Consider the following 24276-nt stretch of genomic DNA (forward strand, 5'->3'; position numbering starts at 1 on the left):
TATGGCAATGTCTTGCCATGGTCGTACAGGGTCCGAAACTGTCTGTAGCAGACCTAACGGCTTCCCAACATGGGGTTTTACTGTGGCGCATACGTGACAGCCTCGGACGTGGTGTTCCACGTCCGCCTTCATGCCCGGCCACCAGAATTGACGGCGTGCCAAGTGTAAAGTTTTCAGGAAGCCGAAGTGACCGGCCTGCCTGGCATCGTGACATCGGCGCAGAATGGCGGGGCGTAGTGCCTGAGGCACATACAGCTTATCCCCGTGCCAGGCCAAGCCGTCGCGCATAGTCAGAAGACCGGGATGCTCCTTTAGCCAAGTGTCTGAAGCTAAGGTCTCGTCCATGGCACGGGACAAATCGTCTCCCACGCTGCAGATTGCCTGGGTCACACTCGGGGATGCGCTAGGCGGGATGAGCTCTTGTACAACTGCTTCTCGTTTGGTGTCGTATTGCGGCAGCCGTGAGAGTGCATCAGCAAGAAAGTTCCGCCCCCCCCGGTACGTACTTCAGAACGAAATTAAATCGTCGGAAGAAAAGAGCCCATCTGACGTGCTTGGGCGCCAGTTTCCTCGGGGACTGCAGGACCTCCAAGTTCTTGTGGTCTATCCAGACCTTGAAAGGATGGACAGCCCCTCCAGTAGATGTCGCCACGTCTCCAAGGCTGCGCGCACGGCAAACGCCTCCTTCTCCCAAATCGCCCACGAGCGCTCCGTCGATGACAGTTTCTTGGAGGAGTAGGCACATGGTTGCAGTACGCCCTCCGTATTCCGTTGCAGCAGCACAGCCCCTACCGTGACATCACTGGTGTCGACTTGGACCACATACAGACGGTCGGGATCAGGATGTACCAACACCGGCTCCTTAGCAAACAGGGCCTTCAAAGTCTCGAACGCCCGTTGACACGTGGTGGTCCATGCCAGCTTCAACCCTGGACGTGGTTTCTCCCCGGATTGTCGCGTCCGCAACAGGTCCGTCAGCGGCAGGGCCGTTGCTGCAAAACCTGGGATGAACTGGCGGTAAAAGTTCGCGAACCCCAAGAAACTCTGCAGCTGTCGCCGCGTCCGCGGCGCCTGCCATTGCAAGACGGCTTCCACTTTGCGAGGGTCCATCTCTATACCGCTCGCAGACACTCGATACCCCAGATAATCCAGCCTCGTCTTGTGGAACTCGCATTTAGTGAGCTTCACATAGAGACGGGCAGCCAGCAACTTCCGTAGCACCTGGCGCACGAGGGCGATATGCTCCTCCATAGTCTTAGTATATATCAAAATGTCATCCAGGTACACCAGCACCCCGCGGTACAGGTACTTATGGAGCACCTGGTTTATCATCTGCATAAAGACGGCTGGGGCCCCCTGAAGTCCAAACGGCATGACTCGGAACTGGAAACTGCCCAACGGACAGTTAAACGCTGTTTTCCACTCATCCCCAGCTCTGATCCGCACCCGATAATACGCCTCCCGTAAGTCTAGCTTCGTGAAGATGCGTCCCGTTGACAAGTGTGCCAGAAGATCTTTCATGAGTGGCAGCGGATATAGGTGTTCGATGCAGACCGCGTTGACGCCTCGGAAGTCGACACACATGCGAAGCGTGCCATCCTTTTTCTCCCGGAACAGTATTGGCGCTGCTATCTTGGATCGGGCAGGTTGGATGAACCCCCTCGCGAGATTTTTGTCGATATAACGGCGTAGCTCCTGCATCTCGCGAGGCGTCAAAGCGTACATGCACGGTTTTGGCAGCTTTACGCCCGGCTCGAGCTCGATGGCGCAGTCCGTCGCACGGTGAGGAGGCAGAGCGTCACACTCTTTCTCGTCAAAAACCTCTGCTAGGTCGGCGTACACCTGTGGGAAGCAGGCTTCCGCCTCCCCCTCTGCCCCTTGAACCCGCTCACCACCTAGTTGCTCAGAAGGACCCACGTATGCGTGTGGTGGTGGTTGTGGCCCTGTCCCCAGCCGTAGGTGCCGACAGCCCTCCCCCCACCAGATCGTGGGACCCCACTTGTCGAGCCACGTCAACCCCAGGATCACTGTCTCCGTCATTGAAGGAACGACAAGGAATCGCAAAGTCTCCCAATGGGTCCCCATCTCCAATCGAATAGGTCTCGTCACCCGGGTGACTGGAGCCCCCCCCAAAAGGGATCCGTCCACCTGCTGGAAACGAAGGGGAGTTGGCAGGCGACGCACCTCCAATCCCAGCCGGGCAACCACTGCTTGGCTGATAAGGCACCGGGTGCTGCCTGTGTCGATCAGTGCTGGGCAGGCCTCCCTATGTCCCGTTCGCAGGTTGATGAGCACGACTGGGACTGTGAAAGGTACCACTGGGTCACTCACCATAGGGTCCTCCTCCTCCTCCAGGCTCTCGTAGGGCTCCGGGTCGTTGGCCGCGGGTGTTTCCGCGCCGATTGCTGATGTTGTCATCAGGGTCGCCAGCTGGTGAGCAGCTCTTGAACGCTCCACTGACTTTCGTGCTGTGGGGCCCTTTCCGGCGGGAGTTGCGGCGGCGGCGGCACGAGGTGCCGGCAAGGGGCAAGTGGCCACTCGGTGTCCCGGCTGATCGCACCGGAAACATCTTATAGCTGGTCTCGAAAGCGGCACAGGTGGGTTTGCCGTTGGAGCCACGGCCTTCCGATCCTCCTCCTTTGGCCTCTCAGGGGTTCTACGGGTCCCGACCACCCCCTCCGACTTACCCCTGCATTCGCGCAGCCGGACGTCGAGTTCTACAGTGACCCGATACCACTCCAACAGTCGCTCGGGCACTCCACGCACCACGCACGCCCTCCGCAGCGCGCCGTCCAATCCCAACTGGAAGTGGTGTACCAACAAGCATTCCGACCAAGAGCGGAGTTTACGGGCCACCCGGCGGAATTCAGAGACATACTCTGCTGCGGGCCTGCCTTGTTGTCGCAGCCCCACCACCTCCGCCTCAGCCCTGTGGGTGCGGGCCACATCCTCAAATTGCGTCCGCAGTGACTCCAGGAACAAACCGACGTCAGCCAGCTCCCGAGCATGCTCGCCATACAGGTCAGCCGCCCAAGCTGCGGCCTCTCCCTGCAGGCTTGCTGTGATGGCCACCACCATGGCCCATTGGGAGGCATAGGCTGCACCGTACTGGTCCAGGTGGTGAATGGTGTGGCTTAGGAACATGGCGAGCCGGTCGGGGTGGCCGTCGTATGTAACTGGCAGCGGTGGAGGGCCCCAGAAAAACCCCAGGCCCCAGGGGCCCCCCTGGGCCCTGGGCCCCCTTATACCTGGAGCTTGGTGCCGCCCGCTCCATGGCCTGGCGGACGCCCCGGCCGTTGTTGCCCACCTGGTGACCTCTGCCTTGTCTGACGCCCCGGGGCGTTGTCGGTCGGCCTGAGCAGCTCCCATCCCTTTCAGCCGTGATGACGGGCCCCAAAACCTTGGGCCTTCCAGGCGGAAACTGGGCTGGCCCGACTGGCCAGGTGTCAACCTCTGTAGCGACCATCACCACGTCTCCTGAGCCAGTCCCGAAGACGACCAAGGTGCAGTGTCCTGATATCCAAACTCCCCAAAACGGTCCCGCAACACATCCATTGTATAGGCCCCTGGGGCCGTTGAGTAGCTCCACTCCTTGCCCGCCTCCTCCATCAGCCGCCGCTCCCTCCAAGCCGACACTGAGGCCCGTGAACGGCCCTCTCCACGAACTTGGTCCAAACGCTCCAAGGGAGGGCTCTGCCACCCCTCCCCACTCTGAGCCAGAGACCCTTCCTCCCAACCATCACCAGCCTCAGCCGAGGCCATAATCCCCTTGGTCTTCGGCCGCACTGCTGGCCCCTCTGTCACGCCAGGATCAGGTGAAGTTGCAACTGCAGCCCCAACAGCCCCTTCCTCCTCGGCTGCCAAATCAAGCCCCAATGGATCCTCTGCCATGCCCAAAGCGTGAGTAACAGCAGTAGGTATCCTGGAACAACGCTGACTTACTGTCACGACGTCCTCAGCCAGGAAAACAAAAGCACTCCAAAAGGAACGGGTGACCAGGTTTATTTCTTCCACAAAGCAAACTGCAATAAAGTCAGCGTTGAGGCACCTAGCCTCAACGCTCTTTTATCATGTTACCACACCCTAACCCCACCCCTTCAAAGCAAACCGGCATCCGCCCGCCTCCCCATAAACACCCCACCCATCACCGTGCATAGCCACCACCCATCGTGTGCACTGCTGCAGCCCGTCAAAGCCCCTCCCAGGTGAGTTCTGTCCTTCCGCTCCCTCGCGCGCCCCAGTCCATGCTGGTGTTGCGGGCGTTAAACTCCCCCCGAGTCCAGTAACAGAGGGAGGCGAAATGGGCACAGCCACACCCCCCTCCACAGTTTGTTGGAGCATGTCCAACTACCCGCATGGTTCGGCCCGTTGCTGCCCGGGCGCCATCCGCAGTCCAGAGTCCAGCCGCCGAGAAACAAACGTCAGCGCCAGACCGGTGGACGCCCGGCGCCGTCTCTGGTGACGAGGTGAGGATTGCACAAGGGGCTAGGCTAAAATCCAGTTGACTAGTTTGCAGCCAGATGTTCGGTACAGACCTTACCAATGTGATTTTAATAGCCTGGGAAGGGACAAGAAAACCTGAGGAAAACTTGGTAATCAATGAACCGTGATGGACTACGCTTGTTTTGCCTTATTTTGATTCTCCTTCCCAGCAGCAGCCCATTGATTTTAGAACTACCTCCTTCGGAGCCTTCCTGATCCCAATGGGGCTGGATCCTGCTTCCCCCTCCCCCCTGCAGCTACCTCCTTCAGAGCCTTCCTGATCCCTACAGGGCTGAATCTCGCTTCTCCCACCCCCCTGCAGCTACCTCCTTCAGAGCCTTCCTGATCCCAATGGGGCTGGATCCTGCTTCCCCCTCCCCCCTGCAGCTACCTCCTTCAGAGCCTTCCTGATCCCAATGGGGCTGGATCCTGCTTCCCCCACCCCACTACAGCTACCTCCTTCGGTGCTTTCCTGATCCCAATGGGGCTGGATCCTGCTTCCCCCACCCCTCTACAACTACCTCCTTTGGAGCCTTCCCCCTCCTTCCCTGCAGCTACTTGCTTCAGAGCCTTCCTGATCCCAATGGGGCTGGATCCAGCTTCCCCCTACCTCCCTACAGCTACATCCTTTGGTGCTTTCCTGATCCCAATGGGGCTGGATCCTGCTTCCCCTTCCTTCCCTGCAACTACCTCCTTCAGAGCCTTCCTGATCCCAATGGGGCTGGATCCTGCTTTCCCCCAGTGCAGCTATGTCCTCTGCCCCCTGCAGCTACTTCCTTTGGAACCTTCCTGATCCCGCTGGGGCTGCTGGCATGATATGGGTCAAGAGCGCCAAATGAGCCCCACTTTGCAGGACGAAGCAGGCAGACACAAGTGCCAGTCAGTCTGAGCCGTGTGCCAATCAGCTGGAGCCCCAAGCTGATCCTGGGCACTCACCAGAGCCCTGGCAACACCGCAGCTCCAACTCACTCTCCCATAGGCCTACACTTTTACACTTTTTTTTAGTGTTTTCAACCTGTGTTACGCGTACCACCTGCCAGGTACTGACGTACCACCAGTGGTATGCATACTATGGGTTGAAAAGCCCTGATCTAGACTCATTAGCCAAATATCCAAATTGCCTCAGATAGGATGTTGGGGTAAAGAACTATTTTGTACATTTGTTCTGTCTTTTTCAGGCTTATCTTTCTTCTGGAGACTGTTGTTAAAGCTGACTCATAATGCACCTCTACTCTCAGCTTGACAACATAAATGAAGGAAGGGGGGAGACGAATGTTTGGAAAGTATTGGGAGCTAGCAGGGAGGTGAGGAATTTATGTGAGCCATTTGCAGCCTGAGAAAATCCTGACACTTCAAGGCTATGCGATGGGAACCTTCTAAAGGCACATAATCTTTTCCCAAAATAAAAAGAACATGTTGGATTGGTGGACAATGGACAATGGGTGGCCCAGATGGGGAAAAGGGAAAATTAACTATGCTGTTTTTCACACAAAACCTCAGAGCTAGCTTTGCTTCTTCTGTGCCTGTATGGATCTTTCAGTAAAGTCATATTCTTGGTAAAATAATGTCCCAGGAGTTTATTTTGCTGGATATGCCAATGGGATGGTTGACAGCTGGAGAAAATCTACCAATTTCTTTCTTCAAGATGCCTTGCACACACTTCCTAAGGATAGCTAATGTAAGGTTTTGCCTCAGCTAGTTCTCCCAAGAACACCTGAAACTGGCATTGTTTTAAAAGGAACTTTTATTGAGAGAGAGTGAAAACAGAAAGGCAAGGCAAGCTCTAAAGAATTCCCACACAAAACATTACATTAAAACTTCCCTTCTCAAATTCCTCCCCTGTGCCCAACTGACCAGTTCATTTTCAGCCAATCCACAGGTGTGAAGTTGTTATGGGAACCTGAGTGATAAGGGACAGTTCCCAGGCATTGCATCATCTTTACAACAGAACAAAAATAAGGCAGATGGTCTGTGAGACCCCCTCCTAGCAGAGTGAAACCTCCTCTCCCACTAGAATGACACACCCCTGAAAATATGGATTGAAGGGCACCTGACATGCTGCCCCCCTAAAAGAAAGAGAAGTCCACCTGGAGAACATATGAAACAATAAAATGGGAGAGAAAAAAGATAAGAGAGCTCATATGTTAATCAGACTTGTCTGGGTAATGAGCATGAAAACGTTTGAGCAACCTGGGGGCTTTAACATGTTTTTTGTGAACCCATTCATTTTGGGATGCTGGGAGGTCTTTCCAGGCTACTAAGTATTGGGTTGTTCCATGATGTTTACGGGAATCTAAGAGCTCCTCAATTTCAAAGTGTCGCTCACCCTCTACCATGATGGGCAGCAGTGTGGGTGAAGTTGCTGGCCATAAAGACGAGGTCATTTCCAGTTTTAGCAAACTACAGTGGAATACAGGGTGGATTTGCCTTAGGGTCTTGGGGAGTTCCAGTTCTGTTGTGACTGAGTTTATGATGGAGCTGCTATGGGTTGCTTTCTGTCTAAGAGAGCGTGCAGCCACCCATACTGTTTATAATGCATTTGATCAGGAATGATCCTACAAATTTTGATCCTAGTTTCTTTGACAATTGTAGGGACTGCAGGAACCTAGCAGACAGGTATACTTGGCTCCCTACTTGGAATGGTTTGGGTTCCGTTCTCTTTTTGTCTGCCTGAGCCTTATAAGCACTGGCTTCATCTAGTGGTTTCCTGACCACCAGTCAGGTGTTTTGCAGTTGTTTAATCCATTATTTAAGGGACGGGATGGTGGGTTCATTATTGGGTAATTTGAGCATGGGTTTGAACACCTGTCCCATTGCTACTTGGAAAGAAGTAAACTCAGTACTAGAGTGAACAGCATTATTGTACGCCACTTCAGCAAACGGCAGGAGGTCAGTCCAGTTATCTTGCTGATAGTTGATAAAGCATTGCAGGCACTGTTCCAGTACTTTGTTTGTTCTGTCCCACCATTCTTTTGAGGATGATGACTAGAACTCAGGCCCTGGTCCATCCCCAAAAGGCCCAAAAAAGCCCTCTAGAACTTGGAGGCGAACTGGACCCCTCTGTCTGAAATTATATGTTGTGGAGCCCCAGGCAGGTGTAGATATGGTGAAGAAACAGTTTTGCTAGAACCTTGGCTGTTGGGATCTTCTGACAAGGAATGAATTGGATCTGTTTGGAAAACAGGTCAGTCACCACCCAAATAACAGTATTTCCTACACATTTGGGCAATTCTATGATAAAGTCCATAGAAATCTCTCTCTAGGGTACTGAAGGTTTTGCAACCAGCTGCAAAAGGCCAGGCATTTTTCCTTGCCTTTGTTTTGCTGCCGCACAATTGGGGCAGCTGGCCACATAACTCTATATCTTTTTTGATAGAGGGCCACCAAAATGGTCTCTTTAGCAGGTGTAGGGTTTTTACAAATCCATAATATCCAACCGCCTTTGAATCATGGCAGGTTTGTATAATCTTTAGTCTCTGGTTAGCTGGGACATATAATTTCCCCCCTACCCTTGCCAGTTCCTCCTGCATGGAGCAGAGGTTTTTGTTATTAAGGAACCAGTCATCATTTCTCCAAGGCTTGTTTAAACTCCAGTGTGGCAGTGGTGTCTAATGAGGAGGCATTTTTTGACTGTGCTCTCATGGTTACTGGTGCTAGCTGCTTCTCTGGGAGCATAGGTTTAACTACTTCGGTCTTTACACTGTTGTATTGTGGCAATCTCAACAAGGCATCTGCTAGAAAGTTCTTCCCCCCTGAAAAATAGTGGACGGTGATGTTGAAACGCTGGAAGTGTTGGGCCCACTGCACCTGCTTAAGGGACAATTTCCTTGGGGTCTTCAGTGCTTCCAGGTTCTTGTGGTCAGTCCAAACCTGGAAAGAGATTTTACTCCCTTCTAGAAAATGTCTCCATGTGAGAAGAGCCCATCTTATAGTGTAAGCCTCCTTCTCCCACACTGCCCAGCGCTGTTCCATCTCAGTTAATTTTTTTGAGGTGTAAGCACAGGATTGTAGTTGCCCTTTTTCATTCTCTTGGAGCAGTACTGCACCTACAGCCACATCGCTAGTGTCAGCCTGAATGACAAATGGTCTGTCTGGGTCTGGGTGTCTCAGTACTGGTTCTGCGGAGAAAAGTTTTTTAATTTTTTTAATGCGGCTTGGTATTCCCTAGTCCATTTTAATTGTTGGCTGGGTTTTGGCTTGTCCCCTGCCCCTTTTGTTTTTAGCAAATTCATGATAGGGAGGGCAATTTGTGCGAAGGAGGGGATGAATTGAATATAGAAGTCAGTGAAGCCCAGGAAATTTTGCAACTGCTTCCTACTGTGCAGGGCCTCCCATTCTAAAACAACACACACTTTTTCTGGGTCCATCTCTGCCCCCTCGTGTGAGATCTGGTAGCCCAGGTAGTCAATTTTCTCTTTATGGAATTCGCATTTTGAAAGTTTAGCATATAGCTTAGCTGCATGGAGTTTGTTCAAAACTGCTCTAACCAACTTCACCTGTTCAGCTTTTGTTTCAGTGTAAATTAAGATATCGTTCAGGTACACTGAAACTCTCTTATATTAGTGCTCATTTATCCATTGCATAAACACAGCAGGGGATCCTTGTAATCCAAAGTGGAGCACTTTAAATTGAAAGCAACCTAGCGGACAGTCAAAAGCCATTTTCCATTCCTTGATCCTAACCCTGTAATAAGCCTTCCATAAGTCCAGTTTAGAAAACACTTTTCCCTTGGAAATGTGGGCCAGCATGTCTTTCATGAGGGGCAAGCGGTACACATTTTCCACGCAGACCCCTACAGTCCATGCAGAGACAAAGATTTTTTCCCATAAAAGCACCGGGGCTTGCCGGCTGGATGAGGCCCCTGGCTAGGTTTTTATCTACTGTATGAACTGGCACAGTTCGTCTAGTTCTCTCGTCTAATCATGGAGTATATTTTGGGTTTGGGGAGCTTGGCACTGGGGACAATCTCAATAGCACAGTCTGTGGGCTGGTGAGGGGGAAATTTGTCTGAGCACCTTTCACTGAATACCTCAGCCAAATCGTGGTATTCTTTGGGTATGCCTTTCAGCGCCTTGCTTTTTGCTACTGCCGCCGCTTCTCCATCTGGTTTCCCCTTTTGGTTCTTGTGGCTGTCATGTGGGGTTTCCTGTTCCTTTGGGAACCTCAAGCTCCCTTCCTGCCAATTCACCCATGGGTTCCATTTTTTCAACCATGTCAGCCCTAGGAGAAGGGGCCATTCCATACCAGGTGCCACTATGAAGGTTAAAGTCTCGAGTGGCTTCCCATGGTCAGACCCAGAGGCTCAGTTGCAAAAGTACCTGGGATGCCTCCAGCTGTGGACCCATCTAGTTGGCAAAAAGCAATGGAGTTCTTTACTCTCCTTAAGCAGACACCCAATTTTCTCACCAAGGTGGGACTTACCAGGGATCTGGTGCACCCTGAGTCTAGTAGGGCCCTTAGGGGCACTTTTGTCCCACTGCCTGGGATGGACAGTTCTATAGGCATGGTTACTGGCCCACTTACCAGGGGGTCACATCGTAGTCACTGTCAGACGTCCCCAGTTCTTTCTCCAGTGGAGTCAGAGTTCCCCCTCCTGATCTGGGGAGGGATGGAATTCCATGAGTTCTATGCTCTTGAGGGCTGTGGCTTGGATGACTTTCCCCCCAATGGTCGGGCTGCTTTTTTCACAGGGGTTCTTGCACAGCATTCCGCAGCCTGGTGGGCAGGTATTGGATCGTCTTTACAAGGGAGCGGAGATAAGGCAGATAGCCCCTGGCACATTCCTCCCCCTTTTCACACCCAGAGAGATGCAACAAAGATTGAGAGAACAAAGTAATGGAAATATGTCTGTGATTCCCCCCTCCCAGCAGAGCAAAACCTCCCCCTCCATCAGAATGGCAGAGCCCTGAAAATATGGATTGGAGAGCACCTGACAGCTCCATTTTACAGTATTGTGGCCAAGCTGGTAATATGATAGTAGATAGTTATCAGCAATTGGAAGACAAATTTTACACCAGCATAGTTATCTGTTAGCTTGGGTATGGGTGATTCTTATTTAAAATGAGCATGAGCCCTTTATTTCTAAATCCCATGATTAACTATGCCTGTATTCTCTGAACCACTTCAAGTAATTTTAGAAGTGTTTTTATAGGTGTGAAATAGAAATTCAATGTATTGCTTAAATGCAGTGCCTTTAAAGGTTCAAGGCTAGTCAGTACATTCTCTATATTGCGTTTTTCCGAAAATAAGACCTGGTCTTATATATTTTTTGCCTCAAAAAGAGGCACCAGGTCTTATTTTTGGGAGATGTTATACCCGCTTACCTTAGGAGTGCTGCAGCCAGGCCTCCCATGCCCCGACTTCTGTCACGCCACTACCTGAGTTCCGTGGCCACTTGCAGCCTCTCTCAATTAAAAGGCCCATGGCTCATTGTGCTGGTGCCGCTGCTCATGGCAATATGCCATGTGCTGCTTCATGCCAGTGCTGCTGTTCATGGCAGGAGGTTGGGTGGCTCATTGCCCTGGTGCCGCCACGCAGCATATTGTGAACAGCAGCACCTGTGTGACCAGCCAAGCAGCCTCCTTCCACGAGCGGCAGCACTGCCATAAAGCACCACGTGGCGTTCTGCAGTGAAAAGCAGCACCAGTGTGATAAACCACACAATGTCCTGGTGCGAGCAGTAGCACCAGCATGAAGTGCCACCTGGCATCCTGCTACACCTGGCATCCTGCTATTGGTACCAGCGCAATGTGCCATGTGGCATCTGGCAATAAGCAGATGCAGAAGAACTTGCGTAGTGGTGTGGCAGGTGTTGGGCTGTGGGAGGCCTGGTTGCAGCAGTCCTAAGGTAAGTGGGTATGGGACATATGGGTCAGCTCCATCCCTCCACTCTCACCCTAGCTTGATTTTTACGTGTGCCCCTCTCCCCCAAACTAGGGGTTATTTTGGGGGTAAGGCTTATATTAGGCGAATGCGTAAAAATCAAGCTAGGGCTTATTTTCGAGCTAGGTTTTATTTTCGGGGAAATACGGTAGGTGCTTGTGTAAGAATATTTTAGGAGGTGAAGGCTGTTAATTGGCTGCTGAACCTTTCTTTGTATGGTTCAATATACAAACTTTACTTCGTATGAATATGGAAGTTAATACAATTTCTTATGGTTACTGTATCTGGGAAGCAAAGATCTGCATGACTATTAATGGTTGCCTGAATTTCTGCAGCCTCAATATTGTAGTCCTTTATTCAATTTTGAAACTAAAACTCTTTGCAGGAGTTTAAGAAGCCATATTAACTCCACAAGTAGAAAGTAAAAATTATCTACTCTTGAAGAACAGCAATATCACTTAGACTTATATACCACTCCATAGTGCTTTGCAACACTCTCTAAGTGGTTTACAGAGTTAGCCTATTGTCTCCAACAATCTGGGTCCTCATTTTACCGACCTTGGAAGGATGGAAGGCTCAGTCAACCTTGAGCCAGTCAGGATCAAACTTGTGGGCAAACTTAGCCTGCAATACTGCATTCTAACCACTGCAATGCTACAGTCTTTCATATGACAGAGGGACCTGATTTTACAAAGACTGTAACCTCAGATTAAAAAAAGTTGTCCTCTATATGGAAATATGAAGAATATAGGGTTTAAATACAAATCACTATGTCCCTTAAAAATGAATATACTAGCACCAGATTATATTCAGCACTAATCTGGTTCCACATAAACAAGGCTCAGGATGCTGCCACTGAATTGGAAGCTTAACAAAATATAATTTGCCTGGACAATCAAGAAAACCCCATCCATCTCTTAATTTTTGTAGATCTACTGCAATATAGCTTCATGCACTGATATGTTCTCCAATTTCCAGGCAAATATCAACATCCCAATGGGAGCACTCTTGCCTGGTGCTGGTCAACCTCCTAAAAGAAAAGAATCTACTGAACCCGAAGAGGTAAGAATACTATGTGCTCATCTGACTAGAACACCACACATTAAATATGTCTTCTGTTCACCAGTGACATTTCATTCTGTAATGTCTCAGGAAAACATTCATTTCATCCGTATCACTAGAAAACATAAGTAAACAGTAAGTATAAACATAATCTTCCCACTCCAATGTCATTAGCTAATATATGTAAAGGACAGTGGTATTTTAGAGTGGTAATTTATGGAAGCAATGTAAGATCAGCATTAAAATGTTGGCGCTTTCTTTCCAAAGTATTTTCCTGCATATCCTTTCTATCATATTTTAACTAGAGTATGTCATATATTGCATTTTCTGAAGCTATATAAAGATCTTATGCTATCAGTATCTTTCCCTTAGGGCCAATTTTTTTTTTAGATTTTGTGGTATAATAATTGTATTTTAAAAGCAACTATAGAGAGTCCCAGTATGGATCATCAGAGTGATATTGCTTTGGGCGACACATTTAATAATTGTTTCTTCCACCTCCCCTCTCTTCCAAGCCTTACCTCCAAGCAGGATCTTTCTGTGTACATTTAAATATGTATTTAGTAGTATTTGGAAGGGGAAGTGCATTGATTTTATTTTATGTATCAGAGAAATTAAAGACTACATCTGGTACCCAAAGCATTTCTATTAGGTAAAAGTACTAAAATTAAAAGCAGGATAAACGTAGGCAGCAAAGACAGTTATTTACATTCCTGTGGTGCTCTTGTATTTAAGCTCTTGTCCAATAACCATAGCCTATAAGGATTTGCCTAGAGGTGAATGAGGAGCTGCCACATGATGAGTACTCAGTTTTCCTCCAAATCTAATAGAAAAAAGAGCCTGGCCATCAGAGGAATGTGGCTCCACCCACCCCTGCCCAGTATAGAAAAGCAATTAACGGCTGTTTCCTCTCACAGTCCTCAATAAGATAGCATTTTTCACCTAAGGATTTTTGTGGATTTATTTGCAAGAATGCATGAAGGCTTTGCTTACTTGATTAAATGTTGGGTCTGCTGGCTTCTTGAAAATGCTGGGTTGTGTGACACAAACTTCTCATTGTCTGGGTTCTCACTATCTTCTAATGTCCAGCCTTGACTAAACAAATTTCTCCCAACCTGGTGTTCCCCAGATGTGTTGAGATTATGATTCCAGAATTCTAAGTCACCGAGGTCAAATTCTGGCAGTTGTGGTCCCAGCACACAAGGACAATGCCAAGTTGTGGCAGGTTGATATAAACAACAGAGACAATATAAAGGTAGCAAGAAAAAAATTAAACAACAGGAAATGTAATCATATCTTAAATATACGTATCTTTGTATATTTCTTTATAGATTTTTTGGGGCTGCATTATGTTCTTCACCAGTTAGGACAGGGATGGGCAACTATGGCAACTTTACAACTTGTGGACTTCAACCATACTGGTTCAGGAATTCTGGGAGTTGAATTCCACAGATCGTAAATTGGCCATAGTTACCTACCTCTGACTTAGGCCCTCCCTGCAACGTTAAATTAAAATCTGGACTAAGCATCACCATAATTTAGCATTTTCACAATACAGAATCTGTTCCTTAAATAGGACTTGCCCTATCATGAGGTAACATGGCCCTACATAGAAACACCCCCTGCCCCTTTATTAGCAACAACATCTCCCCATCTTGGAATTCTCTATCTTTTGAAATGTTATAATTTTGTTTTATAATTTTAATAATTCTTAATCTTAAATTATTCTGTTTTAATGCTTAATTTTATTATTAAATTCTACACTGTCCAGAGCCCCTTTCTGAAGGAGAAAGGCAGTGAAGAAACAATTAGTCTAATACAGTAGTCAAGAAACTTAATTATATATATTATCTATCTCTATCATCTATCATCTGTCTATCCATGTCTATGTCTATGTCTATGTCTATGTCTGTCTGTCTGTCTGTCTGTCTATCTGTCTATCTATCTATCTGTCTGTCTGTCTGTCTGTCTGTCTGTCTATCCAGTTTATATATACATACAAACACACACATACATATATATTTGAGGTTAGTAAAAATAAAAACGATGAACTCTGGGATATAAGAGAAAATTCTTCTTTATTGCTGAACTTTCGTCAACAAGCTGTTGACATCATCAGAGCAAGGGCTGAATGATAAGGGAGTCAGTACATACACTTGTATGGCAGTTATAACATTCAAATTGTGGAACACACACACACACACACATACACACACACACATCATCCCTGGGCACTTTCTTTCTTTCAATAGATGTGTATGTGTGTATAACAACAGTGTATACATATTGCACACCACCCATTCATTCTTTACCTTGTCTCTTCTTGTTTTACCACAGAGACTTATAGGGAAGAGGTCACCAACCTTTCTTGGTTGGTAGACCAGAGGTAAAGGGAGGGGAAAGCATTTTACACATGTGGGTGCATGCATGTGGGCACAGGGCCGCAAGCATGTGCACAACACAAATGGGGCAGGGCTAGCACTCGCATGACACTCATTATCCTTGTCCTTCCTTGTGTGGTGCAGTGCCCTGTTTCCGCACCCCATGGTGCAGCGGCACCCATTTTTCCATTCCGCAGCATGGCGGCAGCCTGTTTTCATATCCTGCAGTGCAACGACGTCCCATTTTCACACCCCAAGGTGTGGCAGCAGCCCCTTTCTATGCCCTGCAGTGCAGTGGTGTCCCATTTTTGTGTCCCAAGGTGCAGCGGTGGCCCATTTTCATGCCCTGCAGCACAGTAGCATCTAGTTTTCATGCGCCACAGCATGGCAGCATCCCGATTTGCACCCCAGGGCACAGCGGTGGCCCAATTCATGCCCCGCAGTGCAGCATCCTGTTTTTGCACCCCATGGCCATAGCCCACATGCAAGTGGGGGTGCGTGCACTGGCCAGCCTGTCCCATGGCCTGGTGGCCAGGAGGCCATGGCCCATTACCAGGCTGCAGCCCACAGGATGGGGACAGTTGGTTTAGAATATTTGTAGATAAATATTATAAGGAATGCCCATGGTGAGGTTATAAATGAACTGGTTGGAGAAATAAGAATAGTTTTTTTTGAAGCTGCACTGTGGGCTGAGAATATGAATGATTTGTAGCTAAAGTTAGACAGACTGTACAACACAGTGAGGATCTAAAATCTTGTCCCACTAGGACAAGCCCATCCTACTCGTGCCAGCAGAGAAGATTTATTTTGGGTCTCATTGGTCAAAGAACTCCAACTATCAGGATCCAGAAGAACCTTCTCTGCTGCAGTGCCAGCCCTTTGCAACATCTTACCCTCTAAGGTGAGATCTGCCCCCATCCGCAAGATCCTGAAGACCTGGCTCTGCCAGTTGGCCTGGGGACCACCTCCCCACCCCTTATAATCTGCTCTCTACCATCTTTTTGGTTATCATATTGATGTATTCTTGTTGTGTTCTTTTTCATTGCTTATTTTATTGTTCTATTATTTTACTTCTATTTCTGTTGTGTTTACGCTTCTTTCATTTTTTTACCTTTTCATCATTGTAAGCTCCTAGAGTAGCCCACCCTAAAAAAATTTAACAAACAAATGAAGAAATAAACATTGGTGTATCCAGGAACAAAGTAATTGGGTTTGAGAGAGTTGAGAGAGCAATGGGAAGTTACATGAAAATTGCAAAAAACAGAGTAGGTATATGAAATTTTAGAATATTCAAAACAGGGGTCTCCAACCTGTGGGCCACGGCCTGGCACTGGTGCCATGGCCGTGGGGTGCAAAAACAGGATGACGCACTGTGGGGCATGAAAACATGCCACCACGGTGCCTTGGGGTGTGAAAACAGGACACCACTACACCTCAGGACAGGAGAACGGGCCACCACTGCACTGTGGAGCAGAGAACAGGATGCTGCTGCACCATGGGGGTGTGAAAACGAGCTGCTGCCAAGCCATGGGGTGCAGAAATAGGATGCTGCTGCACCTCAGGATGTAAAAATGGGATGCTACTGCACCATGGGGCATAAAAACGGGGTGCCGCCATGCTTGTTGTTGTTGTTGTTAGTTGCGAAGTCGTGTCCGACCCATCGCGACCCTATGGACAATGTTCCTCCAGGCTTTCCTGTCCTCTACCATCTTCTGGAGTCCATTTAAGCTCACGCCTACTGCTTCAGTGACTCCATCCAGCCACCTCATTCTCTGTCGTCCCCTTCTTCTATTGCCCTCAATCTTTCCCAGCATTAGGCTCTTCTCCAGTGAGTCCTTCCTCCTCATTAGGTGGCCAAAGTATTTGAGTTTTAGCTTCAGGATCTGGCCTCCTAAAGAGCAGTCAGGGTTGATCTCCTCTAGGACTGACCGGTTTGATCGCCTTGCAGTCCAAGGGACTCGCAGGAGTCTTCTCCAGCACCAGAGTTCAAAGGCCTCAATTCTTTGGCGCTCAGCCTTTCTTATGGTCCAACTTTCACTGCCATACATTGCAACTGGGAAGACCATAGCCTTGACTATACGCACTTTTGTTGACAGGGTGATGTCTCTGCTTTTTAGTGTGCTGTCTAGATTTGCCATGGCTTTCCTCCCGAGGAGCAAGCGTCTTTTAATTTCTTGACTACAGTCCCCATCTGCAGTGATCTTGGAGGCCAGGAAAATAAAATCTGTCACTACCTCCATTTCTTCCCCATCTATTTGCCAGGAATTGAGAGGGCCGGATGCCATGATCTTGGTTTTCTTAATGTTTAGTTTCAACCCAACTTTTGCACTCTCCTTCTTCACTCGCAACAAGAGACTCTTCAGTTCCTCTTCACTTTCTGCCATTAGAGTGGTATCATCTGCATATCTTAGGTTGTTGATATTTCTTCCAGCAATCTTAATTCCAACTTTTGACTCCTCTAGCCCTGCCTTTCTCATGATGTGCTCTGCATATAAGTTAAATAGGCAAGGCGACAGTATACAGCCTTGTCGGACACCTTTCCCAATTTGGAACCAATCAGTGGTTCCATGTCCAGTTCTCACTGTTGCTTCTTGGCCCGCATATAGGTTTCTCAAGAGACAAATAAGATGATCTGGTACACCCATCTCTTTAAGAACTTGCCACAGTTTGTTATGATCCACACAATCAAAGGCTTTAGCATAGTCAATGAAGCAGAAGTAGATGTTTTTCTGGAACTCTCTAGCTTTCTCCATCATCCAGCGTATGTTGGCTATTTGATCTCTAGTTCCTCTGCCTCTTCGAAATCCTGCCTGTACTTCTGGTAGTTCTCGATCCACATACTGCTGAAGTCTAGCTTGTAGAATTTTAAGCATAACTTTACTAGCATGAGAAATGAGTGCAATGGTGCGATAGTTTGAACATTCTTTGGCACTGCCTTTCTTTGGAATTGGAATGTAAACTGATCTTTTCCAATCCTGTGGCCACTGTTGAGTTTTCCAAATTTGCTGGCAAATTGAGTGTAGCACTTTTACTGCATCGTCTTTTAAGATTTTGAATAGCTCAGCTGGAATACTGTCACCTCCACTAGCTTTGTTGTTGCTCAGCTTTTCTAAGGCCCACTTCACTTCACATTCTAGGATGTCAGGCTCGAGGTCAGTGACCACCTCACTGTGATTATCAGGGACGTTAAGCTCATTCTTGTATAGTTCTTCTGTGTAATTTTGCCATCTCTTCTTAATCTCTTCTGCCTCTGTTAGGTCCCTGCCATTTTGGTCCTTTATCATGCCCATTTTTGCATTGAACGTTCCCTTCATCTCTCCAATTTTCTTGAAAAGATCTCTGGTCCTCCCTATTCTATTGTTTTCTTCTATTTCTTTGCACTGTTCATTTAAGAAGGCATTCTTATCTCTTCTAGCTATTCTCTGGAATTCTGCATTTAATTGGGCGTATCTTTCTTTTTCTCCCTTGCCTTTTGCTTCCCTCCTATCCTCAGCTATTTGCAAAGCTTCCTCAGACAGCCATTTTGCTTTCTTGCATTTCTTTTTCTTTGGGATGGTTTTGGTTGCTACCTCTTGTACAATGTTGCGAACCTCTGTCCATAGTTCTTCAGGCACCCTGTCTATCAGATCTAATTCCTTAAATCTATTTGTCACCTCTACTGTATATTGAACAGGGATATGATTTAATTCATACCTGACTGGCCTGGTGCTTTTCCCTACTTTCTTCAGTTTAAGCCTAAACTTTGCAACAAGAAGCTCATGGTCTGAGCCACAGTCAGCTCCTGGTCTTGTTTTTACTGACTGTATAGAGCTTCTCCATCTTTGGCTGCAGAGCATATAGTCAATCTGATTTCTGTGTTGACCGTCTGGTGATGTCCATGTGTAGAGCCGTCTCTTGGGTTGTTGGAAAAGAGTGTTTGCTATGACCAACGTATTCTCTTGACAAAATTCTATCAGCCTGTGCCCTGCTTCATTTTGTACTCCAAGGCCAAACTTGCCTGTTATTCCGGTTATCTTTTGGCTTCCTACTTTAGCATTCCAATCCCCCATGATGATAAGGACATCATTTTTTGGTGTTAGTTCTATAAGGTGCTGTAGGGCTTCATAGAACCAGTCAATTTCATCCTCTTCAGCACCGGTGGTTGGGGCATAGACTTGGACTACTGTGATATTGAATGGTTTGCCTTGGATTCGAACTGAGATCATTCTGTCATTTTGAGGGTTGTATCCCAGTATTGCTTTTCCTACTCTTTTATTGACTATGAAGGCTACTCCATTTTTTCTGAGGGATTCTTGCCCGCAGTAGTATACCTGATGGTCATCTGAATTAAATTCACCCATTCCTGTCCATTTTAGTTCGCTGATACCTAAGATGTCGATGTTCAGTCTTGTCATCTCTTGTTTGACCACGTCCAGCTTGCCTTGATTCATGGATCTTACATTCCAGGTTCCTATGGAGAAAAAATCTTTACAGCATCGGACTTTCCTTTCACCACCAGACATATCCACAGCTGAGCGTCCTTTCGGCTTTGGCCCAGTCGCTTCATTCTTTCTGGCGCTACTAGTACTAGCCCTCTGCTCTTCCCCAGTAGCATATTGGACACCTTCCGACCTGAGGGGCTCATCTTCCAGCGTCATATCGTTTTGCCTTTTGGTACTGTCCATAGGGTTTTCATGGCAAAGATACTGGAGTGGGTTGCCGTTTCCTTCTCCAGTGGATCACGTTTTGTCAGAACTCTCTGCTATGACCTTTCTGTCTTGGGTGGCCCTGCATGGCATAGCTCATAGCTTCGTTGAATTATGTCCCTTCGCCACGACAAGGCAGTAATCCATGAAGGGGAATATGTTACATAATTTTTCTTAAAACTCACTTCTAATTCCCCCATTATCTCCATTCATAGGAGTATAATATGCAGCTACCCCAAGTTACAGATTTCTATTTTCACTTACATCCACAATAATTTAGATAACAGAGGAGGTGGAGTTGCACTATATATAATAAATAACTGCATCTCTACAGAAATAGAGCACAACAATGATGAAAACTGTCTTGAATGCATTTGGGTCAAAATAAAAGTTTGTGTGTGGGGGAAATGACATTGCCATAGGTGTATACTATAAACCACCCAACCAAACAGAGGAAATAGATGAACTTTTTGCTAGTCAGTTAACTAAGGTATGTAGGAAACACATTACAATAGTAATGGGGGACTTTAACTACCCTGAAATCACCTGGGAGACAAACACTGCACCAAGTAGAAGATCAAACAGTTTCCTGACAAACCTAGCAGACAACTTTGTCTCCCAAAAAGTAGAGAAGGGAACTAGGGGATCAGCCATATTGGACTTAATTCTCACTAACAGAGATGAAATGATAGAAGGTGTTGAAGGTACAGGAGCCTTGGGGGCAGGGGTTGATCATGCAATATTGGAATTCAACATTATACAAGCCCAAGCAATAAAATATAGTCAAACTAGAGGCTTGGACTTTAAGAGAGCTAATTTTAATAAACTTAGAGAGAGCTTGAGAAGGATTCCAAGAATGAGAATCCACAAGGGGAAAACAACTCAAGAAGCTTGGGAAATTTTGAAAAGTGATATTATAAAAACCCAGTCTAGCACAATACCAATGAAGAAGAAAAATAACAGCTCTCCAAAAAAACCGAAGTATGGCTGCATAAAGAATTCTCTTCTCTCCTTCCCACAAAGAAGAGGGAGTCAAACTATTCTCTAAAGCACTTGAGGGCAGGACAAGAAGCAATAGATGGAAACTAATCAAGGAGAGAAGCAACCTAGAACTAAGAAGAAATTTCCTGACAAAACAATTAACAAGTGGAAAAATTTGCCCCCAGAAGTTGTGAATGCTCCAACACTGAAAGTTGTTAAGAATAGATTTGGAAAGAGGTGATCCTGAAACAAAGAAACAAGAAGAAATGGCAGTAGAAGGAGCAGTCAAACAAAGAGAGGAGGAAGAAATTAAAAATACACATACAGAAGAAAGAGCAAGATGAAGAGATCAGAGACAGATAAGATCGACTAGAAGATTAAGACCTAGATATAACTGAAAGAGATGGAGGAGAGTGGGATTTTGTCAATAAATATAAATGGACTAAATTCTCCTTCAAAAAGGAGAAGAATCTTTACAAGACTACAAAAATTAAAAATGGACATAATTTGTCTTCAAGAAACACACATAAAGAGACAATATTATAAATTGTTAGAACAATCAAAAATTGGTAAACTTTATTTTGCATTAGCACTTCAAAAGAAAAGATGAATAGCTCTATACATTAAAGAAATGATGAACCCCAAACAAATCTATGCAGATGAAGAGGGGAGAATATTAATGGTGGAAATAATGATGGATCAAAAACAGATACTGATGGTAGCAATATATGCACCAAATGATAAACAAGAACAATTTTATCAAAAACTATATAAATACTAGATTTAAACTATCAAAATCTTTGTATAATGGGAGACTTTAATGCAATAGCAGATGGAACTTTGGACTACCAAAGTGCCAAACAAAGGAGAAAAGGAGGAAATATATTACCTAAAGCGTTTTTAAAAATGACGGAAGAACTCTGCATTCAAGATACATGGAGAGAAAAAAATCCAAAAAAATCGCAATATACATTTTATTCAAATAGACATAAATCATGGTCTAGAATTGATATGATATGGACATCTTTGGAACTTTAAAATGATGATACAAGAAGTTGAGATAGAAACTAATGTTTGGGCAGACCATAACCCAATAAAGATGACTTGGAGAGAGACTAAGAAAAAATTAAGATGGTCCTTGAATAAATCTATATTGAAAGAAAAAGAATTCCTACAACTAGCAACAAAGGAAATGGATTTTTTCTTCAAAATAAACAAGAAAGGAGAAACATCGCTTCAAAATATGTGGGATACGTCTAAAGCATATATCCCCATATCAAAACAACTTACCTTATGTCCGACCAGAACTTGAAAATAACATTTAATGCAGCACAATATTTAAACAAAATGGTTTGGTTGAGATCTGCATATGTGGAACTGATTGGGGTAGATTGCAAGGGCGACTCCAAAATATAATTTTATTATATTTTATCTATACCTTAAATTATTGTACACTATTATAATTTCATTTTAGATTGTATTTTATTCCCATTTCATTTTAAATCATTTTTTATTCTAATTCCATTTTAAATCATATTTTATCAAATTCTATTTTAAATTGCTTTTATCAAATTTTAGTAATAATTTGTTGCTGTAACTGTGCACTTTGATATGGCCCAAGGGCTAAACAATAAAGACTTGTTATTCTGAACTATATATCGCTAAAAAGAATAAGGAAAAGAAACAACTACAGTTAAAGTTGAAGGAAGAACTCAGAAAGCTAGAATCAGATTTACAAATAGATCCATAAAAGAAAATACTTAAGAAACAAATGGAGATAATGACAGTAAAAGAAGATAACTAAGTGAGACTGCTAAAACAAATAAAATTGGATTTGGAAAAGTGAAAAAACCTTCAATTGTTAATGCTGGGGAGAATAGCAACAGTGAAAATGAGTATCTTACCAAAAATACTCTTTTTATTTCAAACGATCCCTGTAATGCTGGGAAAAGCCTTCTTTGATGAACTGAATACAATAATACTGAAATTCATCTGGCAATGAAAAAAAGCTAGAATTAAAGTGAAAATGCTACAAGAAGCAAAAGACAGTGGAGGATTTGGACTGTCGCACTGGAGGTTATACTACCAAGCAACTATTCTAACATGGCTTAAAGAATGGATAATGCTTAGAGATAAAAGACTTATTGTACCTAGAGGGGCATGACCTACAAATTGGTTGGCATGCCTTTATGTGGTATGGAAAGAATAAAATACAAAGATACTTACAAAACCATCTTATAAGGAATGCACTCCTCTCGGAATGGAAAAAAAATAAAAGAAAAAATTTATATTAAGATACCTGAATGGCTTTCAACAATGGAAGCTTTTGCTTACCCAGATTTAATTAACTATGATAAAGTTGTGACTTATAAAGATATTTTGGATAATGAAGGAAAATTGAAAGATAGACAAGATTTACAAGAACAAGGTATTGAGTGATTAATTAACATATTATGATAATTAACTATATCTATTATTGTTAGTTAAATACATGTTAGTTAAATACATGTACCCAGATACCTGCCTCCAGAAGCTGTGAATGCTCCAACACTGGAAGTTTTTAAGAAGAGACTGGACAGCCATTTGTCCAAAATAGTATAGGGTTTCCTGCCTAAACAGGGGGTTGGACTAGAAGACCTCCAGGATCCCTTCCAACTCTGTCATTCTATTCTATTCTATTCTATTCTATTCTATTCTATTCTATTCTATTCTATTCTATTCTATTCTATTCTATTCTATTCTATTCTATTCTATTCTATTCTATTCTTGACAGTATTTCATATTTTCTGAAATAATTTTAGCTCTTTTATTCGTGAATAAAATCTACACTTTCACTTCCCTGCTTATATTTACCAATTTCACTCTATAAGATCAGGTGCTTTCATTCAGAATTATTGCATATTTTTCCTCTTAAAAAAATCACATGCATGCATTGTTCATTTGTTAATACATGCCTCTTATAGTTGAAATTGCAATATTGTCTATTCAGCAGCCAAAATATTAATTGCCCAATAATGAAATAATCTACATAACACAGCCACTGAGATGTGAATTGACAAGGCCTCTTCAAGTGACAAACTATAATATGGTATAATTTATGTATATGGTAAATTTGTGATCATCAACAGATGGACATTCATCACCTATCCTGGTGGTGCTCAAGCAAGGCATTCAGATAAAGAGTAGATAAGTTTACTAGCATTAGTCATACCTTTGCCATATGCAGATTCCTGATAATGGTAAGGATGCTACCAGTTATTTTTGGCATATTTTGACCAGGATGTTACAAGCACAACTACAGTCCAGTTTTTTCCCCTGAACATGCTTGCATAATTTATATAAGGAGGGCCTCTAATCTGGAGACTACCTTATGCACTATATTCTCAGGATGTCACCTGTATAGAAAAATTGGAGTTTGCACCAGAATTGCTGTCTTAGCAAAGAGGTCTAAAGTAGTGCTTTGATATAGATACCATAATCGAGGATCATCTAGTGAAAGAGAACCCTATCAGTTCTTCCTTTGAGTTATCCAAAAGGACAAATTAAGACTCTAAGTTAATGCTCTATATCCCATGCACTTTTTTAGTTCACATTGTGTCATTTGCCTCATGATTTCTGAAAACAAAAGATGTGTTGCTATTTCTGCCAAGGCAGAAGGAAGGGAGGCTGGCTTAAACCAAGAAACTCATAAACAGGATGAGATGATTCCCTCTGATGGAAAAAGTATCCCTTCCACAAATTCTGCAAAGCTTTGGCATGGCAAATCTCTCTCTCTCTCTCTCTCTCTCTCTCTCTCTCTCTCT

General features: G+C 45.2%; 1 protein-coding gene across 4 annotated transcripts in view; it reads left to right on the forward strand.

The window, feature by feature from the left end:
* SMPX (small muscle protein X-linked) overlaps positions 1 to 24276 on the forward strand; it is a 44700-nt gene that overhangs the window by 15617 nt on the left and 4807 nt on the right. For 2 of the 4 annotated variants that reach the window (XM_083362674.1, XM_083362673.1), the window contains exons 3-4: positions 12343 to 12426; positions 15575 to 15708. In XM_083362674.1, coding sequence (XP_083218800.1) covers positions 12343 to 12426; positions 15575 to 15708 — 218 coding nt within the window. The remainder of the gene's footprint in view (positions 1 to 12342; positions 12427 to 15574; positions 15709 to 24276) is intronic. The other 2 variants (XM_083362676.1, XM_083362675.1) reach the window with 1 other exon arrangement.

This window comes from Vipera ursinii (assembly GCF_947247035.1).
Source record: "Vipera ursinii genome assembly, chromosome: 4".
In the NCBI taxonomy this organism is placed as follows: domain Eukaryota; kingdom Metazoa; phylum Chordata; class Lepidosauria; order Squamata; family Viperidae; genus Vipera; species Vipera ursinii.